At 41.7% G+C, this 12,159-nt stretch overlaps 1 protein-coding gene across 3 annotated transcripts in view; it reads left to right on the top strand.

Annotated features, from left to right (window-relative positions):
* Positions 1-12,159, top strand: part of LOC138265504 (gametocyte-specific factor 1-like) — a 424,543-nt gene that overhangs the window by 279,600 nt on the left and 132,784 nt on the right. For all 3 annotated transcript variants that reach the window (XM_069213286.1, XM_069213284.1, XM_069213285.1), the window contains exon 7: positions 9,614-9,674. In XM_069213286.1, coding sequence (XP_069069387.1) covers positions 9,614-9,674 — 61 coding nt within the window. The remainder of the gene's footprint in view (positions 1-9,613; positions 9,675-12,159) is intronic.

Below are 12,159 nucleotides of genomic sequence, written 5' to 3'. Positions count from 1 at the left end.
GAGAACATTTTTTCCAAATCCTCGAACTCCAGCAGAGCGAGCATTACATTCCCTAGACATTAAATGATGTCTGAAATTCTACATACAGAGGACTAGCAGCTTTCGTAAATCTGAACAATTATTTATTAGCTAAGGACAGATCACTAGCGGCAATGCTGTTTCCAAACAAACCATAGCAGGCTGGATCTCTTCTACCATACAACTCTGCCACCAGCTAGCAGGAAAACCACTATCGTCCAATGTCAAGGCACATTCCACTAGAGCAGTATCTACGTCGGCAGCTCTCTTTGCAGGAGTTCCTCTGAACCAGATCTGCAGAGCGGCAACGTGGATGCGTGCCCACACCTTTACGCACCACTACTGCCTGGATGCTACTGACAGGATGGATGCCGCAGTAGGACAAGCAGTGTTAGGTAATTTATTTGCATAAGGTGAGCCAATAATCTTCTTTACCTTCCATCCTCAAATGTTATTTCCAGACTGATATTTTTCTTATATGTGGTTAAGGTAGATGTATGTGTATGTTTTTTTTAGATATTGATAAACATATTTAACTACCTATATAAGTTCATATATGAAGAAATGTGAACAAACATGTTTCCTGTTAGTTGCGGAACTTAAACATCTCTTGTACTGCTGACTATTCTGATTCAAGCTTGTGAATCTATGAAAGATACCCCAATACTGGAGAAGAAAATAAGTTACTTACCTGTAACTGTGGTTCTCCAGTATTGATATCTTTCATAGATTCACATGCGACCCACCCTCCTCCCCATGGGGGCTCACCTCTTCTGTCTCTTAAAATCACCAGTGCGGAGAAATCTGAGAGACTGAGCCTCTGTGCTGAGGATTCTAAAGGGGTGGTCTCGCCTTATTGGCTGAACTTTGGGCCTTTCCTAATGAGGTTGATAGCTGAGAAAGTGAATGTATTTTTGCCATTAAATACAATGAAAAAAAAAAAAGACACTTTCTTTTTTACTGCTTTCTATGTACCGTGGGACTCCCACTTCGACGACGGGGAATGATTCAAGCATGTGAATCTATGAAAGATACCAATACTGGAGAACCACAGTTACAGGTAAGTAACTTATTTTCATCCTCAATATAGTCATGGAATTTATTCCAAATACTTACTGGTTAAAAAAAAAAAAAGTTAGACATTTGAGAACAGACCAATAACGGGTCTTAGTTTCACCTACAAATACATCAAAAGAGAAGAAATTTGAATGTTGGCTCTTCATCAAATATAAGTCATGTAAAAGAAAAACATTGGATGTCTATGGACCTTTCTGACTTATCTATCTCAATTCCTATAGCAAAATATCATAGTCTGTATCTGAGGTTTGTGATTGGGATCTCACTCTTCCAGTACTCAAGACTAACATTCAGCCTCTAATCGTATTAATGCTCAATCTCCAAATATATGGCAGCAGAAGCTGCCCAAATCGAATGTAACCAGAACATAAGGTGTCACAATCCTTGCTACATGAAGACTGAGTGATTGACGCATGAGTGATCAGGATGGTGCGTCTTTAGTTAGTATGAAAGACCCTAATCCACCAGTAATAGCATGCTTCATCATTGGATGTGCTCAAAGACGACACTGATCTGAAAGGGCTTCTAGTAGGAGGAGGTCTTTGGAAGATCTTTTCAATGATAGTTGACAAGTTTGAAATGGTATAAAGACAGTTTACAAGTTTCAAATTGTCTGGAGGTCAGCTAATTGCAATTTTATTCAGATTGTAAGATTAAAAAAATGAACATGTGACTACTTCGTAATGTCACAGTTTCCCTCAATGGGTCCATTAACCCTTTTATCTTAGATCTCTGTTTCAAACTGGTTGAATAAATACTCTTTCAGGAGATACTCATAAGTGATGAATGCCATCAAAATGGCAAAAACAGATTTGCCCTGCCCACATGCGGGGACCTCAGGGGAAGTACTTTCTAAGTCAAATCCACTAAGCCTCAGTTTGGAAAGGCTAGGTGACGTGACACAAATAATACATTTTGCATCCTTAAAAGAGGTTACATTGCCAATCTTAATGCATTACTTTAAAAACTAGAAGGGAAAAGGGTCCAACCCCTTAAAAACTACTTAAGTAAAATGAAAAGTGACCTTTTAAAAACGTCCTTCACAAGCACTTTTTACTTATTTTTAAAGTAAGATGGGATAATATATAGCAATGTAGCTGCATAGGCTTCAGCACTGGAAAAAATGAGAGTAGGATACTGTGCCTTTAAGTACCTCTTGACCACCAGTGTCCCAACCTTTCTGTCCCACAGGTGACATGTTACCTAATTTCTTTTTTCCAGCTCCTGCTGACGGGATCCTGGAGTAGAGCTCTGCCTTCTCGTATTTTTCCAAAACATTTAGGCGTCGAGTACATTGACATAGAGAACTGCACCTACTTGTTCACTGTCAATGGCTGGTTCGATGTTAAGAACACTTACAACGTTGAGGAGGAGAGCACCGTTGTCAGGTACATCAACTTTGAGACACCATAAGACTTTTAACGCCACAACATCATGCAGCCTTACTGACCAAGACAGTGAAGTGTCTTTCGCGGATGAAAGCATGCAGACCACCTTCAGATTACTCCCAAGCATATTCGCTATCAACACCGACCTCTTCAGTAACTTTTCCGTATTTGCTAACACTGCTTCAGGCTCCAACAGAATCCACTTCTTCTCCACATTTCTCGCCTCCGCATCCTCATACAACTCCTCAATCTAGCGATTCCAGCGTTATTTTTGCTGTACATACTGTCAGGCACCCCTTCTCAGCCACTACAGTCTCTTGTACCAGTGGCACCTACACCAAGGCAGCTTAGCTCTCACTCCCGTCATGGCAGATCCCACAGCTGTAGGTCTAGAGCAAGGTCAATACCGAGATCCACCATCCTCTTTGTCAAAGGTTTTGCAGATGCTCACACTCAAAACAGAAAAGATAATCGACATTCAGATCAAGATTGTCACCTTCTCGTCATATGTCTTCTTCAGGATTGTATTTGCTCAACTTAACTGATTTTCCTCCTCCAAGAATATTTCCTATAGATGTAGGCTGTTCCATCACACCTACAAAAGAAAGACAGACCACCAGATCAAGATCTATCATTTTTTTGTGACTGTCTGATACCAGACTATCATTGTTTCAGCTGCTCAGAAACTTCATGCCAGAACTCCATATTCTACATAACCGCCTGACAAAGAAAGCGAGAAATTGGATTCAGTGGGGAGAAGAGTCAACCGCACTGCTGCACTTTCCATGAAAGCTCCTACAGCTCTCATAAGGCATAATGATGGGTATCTTTCAGACTCCATTCAACAGGTCATAGAAGATCTTCTCAGAGACCGACATCTGGATTTTCATTAGATCATTAATGAAGAGATGATTATGACAAACCAAGTTTTGGTACTGCAGCCAATTCCTCTACTCTAGCAGCGTATAGTTGTTGTCATGGCCTAGCAGCACAGCGTTGAGACTCACAGGCTTGAAATTGGAAGCCCAGTTCCAGATTCTGAACCTTACTTTTCAAGTAGAACTTAATTTGGTTGTCCTGTTGACAATGAGATGTCTCGAAGTCCGAGCTTTAAATTCTCTAAGCTGTGAGATTAGAGAAAATGAGGTAATATAGGCAATATTGCTATACACAATATGACAACCTCTACTTTCACCAGAGGGTTCAAACTTCTCATTGGACTCCAGGACAGCAATCATCTCAGCCACATAAACATCAGCAACAGCGCTGTCAGTCAAGAGGCAAAGGATAGGAATCATTACCCAAGCCACTTAAACACCTGAGTGCAAACAGTGAGTCATCTATTTCCCCCTCCTCTGTTGCCTACTCCTGTAGTCAGAAGTATAACATTGTGTTTTCAAGAGTGGTAAAAGATGACCACCGACAAATGGGCTCTAAATACCGAGGAGCACAGTTACTCTCTGATTCCTGTGCCCTCCACCGTTCTACTGAATAAACCATTGCTTTAACATCGGGGAAAAAAAGCAACAAGAAGTGTGCATTCTTACAGAAACATGCAGTGGAAAAGATCCTCTCTTGCCTGAGAGGACGGGATTGCATTCCAGTTATTTTCTGGAAAAAAGAATGGTCCGAAAAATGAGTGCGGACCCATTTTAGACCTCCAGTTAATAAACGGTTTTGCAAAAAAAAAATTCTAAATGTTGCCTCTTCACCAAATCTACCCGTAACTTCATCAGGGATATTGGCTATGTTCAATAGACTTAAAAGAAGACTATTCACATCCCGAAAGCCAAAAAAATTCCAGAGGTTCCATTGTAGGAAGAGACCATTACCAATATAAGGTCCTTCGTTTTGGACTCGAATCCGCACCTTAAACTTTTTCCAAATGCATGGCGGTTGTAGCAGCTTACCTCAGAAAAATGAAAATCTTCATCTATACATATCTCTGCAATTTGGTCATCCAGGCACCTTCTTGTCGGCAAACAAGTCAACATTATCAACTAACCATTATGACTCTGAATCTACTGGGTCTTCTTGTGAATCACAACAAATTTATCTTAACTCTGTTCAATCCCTGCTGTACCTGGGTGCAGTTCTAGGCACAGTACTCCCATGTCTTTCCTTCAGAGGAGAGAGACTCCTCTATCCTTCAGAAATGTCCCAATCTAAAGAAATTAACCAATCTGACAGAGAAACAAGTGTCTTCCCTCCTAGGGTTCACTGGTGTCATGCATTTGTCTAGTCCTGCATGCACACCTCTACATACCACCCTCCAATATGATCTGGAAGACCAATGGGATCATCTCTCAGGAAAATGGGAAGACAGTCATTCTAACTACTCATGTGGAATAACCACTGATATGTTAGTGCTGCTCCGAGAATCTACTCTGAGGAATCAAGTCTGACCAATACATACCCACCTAAGCCATAGCGATGGATGCCTGACTAACATGTTGGGGTGCTCCAATGGACCATCTACAAATAAAGGCATATGGCCTCAGAAGGAACAGTATTACCACATCAACCTGCTAGAGCCGACGGCAGTTCATCTAGCTTTGAAGGCTTTTCTACTGTCATTTAGGACCAACTCTCCTTGTTCAGACATATAATGCATGGTGGTTGTATTGTCTGAGCAAGCAGGGAGGAATGATAGCCAAGCCTTTGTCCCAGGAAGCCGACACAATCTGGAAGATGCACATACACAAGAATCTCAATTATAGTGGCACACCTACAAGGAACCTGGAATGCTGAAGCAGACACTCTATGCAGAATCATTCAAGAAAATCACAAATGGGTGCTAAATGGCTGTTGTTTCACAGCATCTTCACCAGCTTTTTTCTTTGAATGGAGAAAACAGAAATGCCCAAGCTTTGCTCTGAGGCTCTACCAATCAGCCACAGTGGGAAACCCCCTATAGATTGACTGGTCAGGAGCATTGTTTACTGTCTTTCTTCTATGCTTGTCAGACTTACATTGCCTTCATTTTTTTAAGAATACTTCTCCTGCAGAGAACTGTCCATGCTCTTGATGTCAGGAGGGTTTTGAAGTTCTGTCTTGATAAAACAAAGCCTGGAAACAACATTATCTAAACTTATGGTCCTTTATGGACTGGATTTGTCAAACAAACGTCTAGATGGATTGTCTTCTGTCATAACCCTTTGTTAGTAGAAGGTTAACAAAACCTTGCCTGGTAGACCGACAGCCCATTTCACAAGGGGCAGCACAGGTATTACTGCGTTACTTAGAACCACCCCACTCGACAAGATTTGCATAGCTGAAACTTGGAGATCAGTTCACACATTTACAAAACATTGTCTTGATTCGGGTGTTACTGCTGATGCTCAAAAGGCAAAGCCTTTCTAAAGAATTTATTTACTTGATTTCACCAATCTTGGGGATGAACTTGGTAAGCTGTTCAGTGCATATGATTATCAGTAGAGATCCCCTTTGAGAGAAGGAATGATTTCTTATCTGTAATCATAGTTCTCTCTCAGGATCAGGGAATCCCCATTGAAATCGTAAGGAACCCTCCCACTTCCCAGAGGGAAGTGAAAAGTACAATTAATCCTATAATGTTAATTCACTCGTCAAAATAAACTTAGTAAAAACTTAGTCAAAAAAACTTGCAGGACAAGTTTGGACACTGGAGGTCAAGAGGCCCTTAAAGGTGCAGTGTCCTGTTCCCATTGTTTCCAGTGCTGCATCCTACACAGCTATATTGCTAAATATGATACTCTCTCATTTTAAAAAGAAGTAAAAGCATTTGTGAAGGACCTTTTTTAAAGATCACTTTTCATTTTACTTAAGCGACTTTTAAGGGTTTTGGCAATACAGCCTGTTTTAAGGCTGCAACATGTATCATTTGTGTCCGATATTTCTCCTGGCCTTGCCAAAGTAAGGCGAAGTGGATTTGACTTTGAAAGAGCTGCTCCAGGGTCCCTGCACGGGATTTTTGAATATTTATGCCACACTATTGGCAGTTTGGGAAACAGAGATTGCATTCATTGCTTATGATTTCAATTGTGATTCCATTAAGAGAAAAATAGGATTACAGGTAAAAAGCCATTCCTTCTTTTTTTTCCTCTTTTCTTTTCTCTCTACACCTAGCACACAAATATCAAATAGGGTAGAGACAGTTTATAGGGGATTGACGAAGAAGGCCATAGACCCTATATTGGGCTATAACATGTTGACCAAGGCAATATAGATTGTGCTCCCAAGCAGATTTATTCATTTTTTTTATAACCTTGATAAAATTGGTATTAGATGATTATCATTTAATTTTAATCTTGTAAACTGCCTTCTGTGAGTCTGCTAGAGAGTATCTCAACTGTTAGGCTATGCTAGTGATGAATTCAGTGTGTTCTATTGCAAGTAGCTATCGCATCCTGCCAGAGGATGTTCATTGAATTTCTTTAGCCTCTCAGAGAAAATATTGTGCGCACTTGTAGGGCTTATCTGAAGTAGTATGCATTGAGCAGGATCTATTCTGAGCATTTCCGTTGTTGGGTTCCTACAGTCGCTACAGCCCTGACTTTACTATATTCTTTTTCTGTGACTTTTTTGTATTTTCAACGGTTATTGTGCCGTTTGACGTGTTACAGAAAATAGGGTGTCATTTCAAGGTGTCTTTTAACCTTGAAGGCTCTTGGCAGATGATCTCTTCTCCTTGCCACTTAAATGCATCTTTTGACAATTTCATTCGTCATCATTCTCTATTGTTCCTCTGTCGGAGCAAGGGCAAAAAAAGAATTCTGCGTCATGAGATCTTCATTGATGGTCACAAACGTTTAAGTACTTCCCTGCACATTGTGTGAACCCCATAAAATTTCATATGAAAATGCTAGTTTTTCCCAGAAATTATGCGAAAACCTATATTTGAGTAAGATGTGAAGCAGCTTCCCAGGAGCCTATCTGATGAAAGACCTTTCCGAAATGTACACTGCTGTAGTCCTTTATAACATCAAGGGAAAAATATGGACTGGTAGACAAACTGTTAAACGTGACCCACCTTCAGGGAATGTTTGACACCTAGAAACCCACCAGCTACATGCACTCCATCCATTGTGCTACCCTCTCCTTAGAGAGCAAGCGGCTTCACATGCACTCCTGAAAGGTACGGATTGCACAGGGCTGCTTCTGTTTCTCCTTCCTGGTATCATTCTAATGGCGATGACACCAGTCCAAATTACAGGCCAAAATACATGTAAGCCTCTGCTGCATTTTTCCTTCAAGAACATTGCTGAAGGGTGACATCACCACCTTCCATGTGGGTCTGTCAGAGGTGCTTCAAAGTTGCACATTCTTGTGGATACACTACCAGCCACAGTAAGGATCATGGAGACCCTAGAGCCAAGTTCTTTAAGGCCTCACGCACCTACTGAAAATTATACCATCTAAGCTGGATATAGATTTTTTTGAAGTCTGATCCAAAAATAACTTTAAGATGGGTGTGCACTACCTGAACTAGCATAGACACACAAGATCATGACCTCTGTCCCTGGAGGTTTGGAGGATGTTGCTGTGCCTTAGCCAGAGGTCTCACAAAGTCAATATACAAGTGGATTTTCTATGACACTTGTGCCATTAGTGGGGTCTGGGTGGCAAAGTGTTGCAACATATTTTCAAATGGTGACATTCTCCATTGATAGACCTCTTTGTAATATCAAGGAAGAAAACATGCCAAGGTTTAGTGTCCAGGATTTCAGAACCAGGCTTGTTGGGCATTGCACTTTTGAAGGACTGTTCAAGAACATTGCTCTAAGCCTTTCCTCCAGTCCTGGTGATACCAGCGGTTATTTTGAAACTCAGCAAGTTGCAGGTGACCATGATTCTGATGACACCAGACTGACCCAGCTAATGTCGATAGTCAGACTTACTGCTTTTGTTGATCCAGTCACACAAGAGACATTAACTTTTAAGTTGGCTAAAGAGAGTTTGGTGTGACTTCTAAAACTCTGTAATTTCCTTAGAAGAACTGCAGAGTCAAAAGATTGCAGACTGGTCAACTTGCACATGAAACCTACACATGCTCAGGTTTTAGACTTTATATCTCTGTTGAGTGATCCCGTAGTGTGCATCTTAGTAGTGCTGTCTTTCCTCTGTGTACCATAATACATTTTGGTGTGATTTATTACTTTTCTCTTCCTAGAAGAAAAGAACTGGACTTGACATTCACTAAGTGTCTTTATTGCTTGATTGCGACAGTTCTCAGTCTGTACCACCACGTACGACCTCCCTGATATGCATTGTTTTACTCCCATTTGCTGCTCAATTGTCGTAGAGGGTGTACTTTGCCCTATAAAAAGCACTATAGTATGACAGACCCCAAGACATCAGTTGTCCTGAATGGTTGAGCCCAGTAATCCATGCTTGCCCTGGGACCCCCCTTCCACCATAGCCTTGACCGGTCTGACAAAGACTGATTCCCAACCTGTTGCTGTGCCAAAGCTCTCCTCTCCCTATCCTTTTGAGTCTGCTCCGGCATAAAGCCTTGTATTTTGGGGGAACAAATTAAATACAATACTTTTCTGCATCATCTGGGTAGATTTTCTTATGTCCATAGGAAAAGCAGAATTGTTGATTCACAGGGAATGCTTTCATTGCCCAGAAAGTGAAGGGAAGGTTTTTCACTTTATTACCCTATAAAAAACTTAAAAAACACCATGAAACATTGAGACTGGGTTGATTCAAGTCCAAGGAAGACCAGAAGGTTACCAGGATACGGGCATAGAAAGGTTAGAAACAAGCTCTTCTCAGGGTCTGTCAAACACGACCTGTGGTAGAGATCGAAGCTCTGGTGGGTCCTTTTGGGAGTACGAGAGCTCAATCCTTCCACCTCATTGGCTGAAGTTCGGGTCATTTCATATAAGGTGGATGAGCTACTAAAATTGTTATTGATTCCCGTTTTACAGTTTACTGCTATTTAAAGTAACGGGGGTTTCTCAGCATGACAATGTTGTAAGATTCAATTGTTATGTAAAATGTTGGAGAACTTGAGTTTGAAGTAAGTGAACAATATAATTCTTGTAACATTTAATTCATGATGCCCAAGATGTTTCTGTGACCATGTATGGTGAATCAAGGTTTGAGACCAATAATGCAGAAATGATTGTTTTTTCCTCCCACAGACTTAAAGAAACAGTCTGGTTCAACATTTATTTGGGGTACAGTGAATTGTGCCGTAAGCAGGTAAACCCTGATTTTAGTTTTATCACTTTAAGCTCGATATTACAAAACTCTATTTCTGATGGCTGTGTACATGACAAATGTAGCTGTAATTAACACAATAGTCAATATTCCTAGAAATTGAGTATTGAAAAATGTATTACAATAATGCAAAACTTCTGTTCAAAATATATGTAGCAAGAAGAGACAGTTACTTAACTTGCCAGTATGATGAAGTAAAAAGTGAAAACTATTTACAAAAAAACAGACAAAAGGTTATTTTCTGCCGGTGTGCTTCTTTCTTAGATTTAAATACTTGAATTGTTCCTTGATGTCAATCTACAGTAGTAAAAGTAAAATGGCAATGATTACATTGATTATTAGACCATGTGCAACTGGTTCACCAAATTGTGTGGCTCACAGGCTTACCAGTGAAATGGCGGTGACTTCCTTTGCTCAGATTTTCACGATTAGAGGGATAAAAGAACATTCTTCAGTACTGGATCTTTCATAGATTGACAAGCTTTTCACGGCCAAACTCCAGAAGCGGCTGCAATGCATCCAGAATGCCTCCGCGCGCCTCATCCTGGACATCCCCCGCCACTGCCACATCACAGACCACCTGAAAAACCTGCACTGGCTCCCAGTCAACAAGAGAATCACCTTCATACTCCTCACCCACGCTCACAAAGCACTGCACAACACCGGACCAGAATATCGCAACAGACTACTCTCCTTCTAAACCCCAACCCGGCATCTCTGCTCTGCCGACCTCGCAATCTTCCTACGCGTCTGCTGAACTACAACCAGTGGTAGACCATTCTCGCATCTTGTAGCCAAAATGTGGAACACCCTTCCCACCCACATGTGCCAGACCAAAGACCTTACCTTCAGGAAACTTCTCGAGACCTGGCTGTTCGAGCAGTAGCCGCACTCTACCCCATCCCCCACATCCCCTCCCATCCCCTCCTCAGCGCCTTGAGACCCTCACGGGTGAGTAGTGCGCTTTACAAATTCCTGATTGATTGAAGCTTGAATCATTCCCTGTCGTCGAAGAGGGAGTCCCACAGTATCATGGATAGCAGTAGAGTACGAACTTACATAGAGATCAGTGTTAAAGGCTTTCACTTTACCAGGTTATTAACTTAATTTAGAGTGAACCAAAGTCCAGCTAATCAGGTGACTTGGACCCTTAAGAAACTTCACTACAGAGGCTCCAGTCCCTTAGATTATCTACCGCATATCGTGAGATGCGAGTCTCTCTGAGCTCAGCCCAGTTTTTTTCACAGCTTCTCTAATTCCCAGAAGATTTCTCTTCAGAACAAGATTTATTCATCTCTTCCAGCTTGTCTCTATTCTACAATGTCTGAAGTGCAGAAAAAGGACTCTTTAGGCCATACAAGAGTATTTATTGCATCCATCCGAACCATATACCCAAGGACTGCAAGGTATGTCTCGCTTTGTCGTAAGACCCTTAAAGATAGAGAGAGAAGACTTCTACTTTGGCTACAGAGACTCAAAGCCAACGAAGACAGTGATCACCACAGAAGAAGTGCATTCTGAACCTACTACACCATCTCTACAGGTTCATACATTAAAGAGGGTGCCTAAATCCCTACCACTGATGGCCAAACAGCCTAAAAATGCTTCTGAGGCAATTCCTTCATTCTCGTCGACTACACCGTTGACTGCGTCCTTGTCAATGATAGCGTCAGCAGCCACTGCCACCACTATTATTTCCACTTTCTCCACAGTGACATCTCCCATAATAATATTGTTGTCGCCTTCGGCCTCTGTTACTACCTCAAAAATATACACAGCACTGCCGACAAAGGTTTCTTCAAAAATGCTGCAAACCTTGACGACGACTGCAGTATCGTCGAGGCCAATATTACCAACAACGAGGGCATAGTCCATGGCCGTCAGCAACAACAGCATTGGTGATACTACCACCTGCAACAACGATCACACCGTTGACGAGGGACCTGTTGAAGATTACATTGAAGGTACTGTTGACAATAGGTTCATCGACAAAGACTAAATCACCTACCAAGACAATTCTGACAATCCATACTTTTCCCTGCAAGGTACTATCTTTTCCTTCATCTCATCTATTAGAACATGACGACTAAAGATGAAGGATTCTTCGGTGTTGCACATAGTCCTTCTGGACTTTTAGTCAAGTGTCAAGAGGAGAACGATGACCAATATTATGGTGAAGAACAGCAATATCAACAGGGGGCATATATTCCATCCTCCTTATTGTCTGACCTCAGAGCAACGTTAGCTGACTACAGCAGGCGTTTTCCTCCTCAAGGGGAGCAACCTCCTCTATCGCCCGTCTCTGGGGTTACCACTCCACGTCAGAGACCACCTTCTTTACCTCTCACGAACGTGGCTACTCCGGATATGACGCTTCCTCAGGATACGGACATGTCAGAGGGAGATCATGAAGAAGGGGAGCTCCTGGACACTCATTCCGAGTGGGATGAATACATCATCCCTGCTC

The sequence above is a fragment of the Pleurodeles waltl genome, chromosome 11 (assembly GCF_031143425.1).
Source record: "Pleurodeles waltl isolate 20211129_DDA chromosome 11, aPleWal1.hap1.20221129, whole genome shotgun sequence".
NCBI classification, from domain to species: Eukaryota; Metazoa; Chordata; class Amphibia; order Caudata; family Salamandridae; genus Pleurodeles; species Pleurodeles waltl.
The sequence above is the reverse complement of the archived record's forward strand: the minus strand, read 5'-3'. Positions and strand labels throughout refer to the sequence as shown.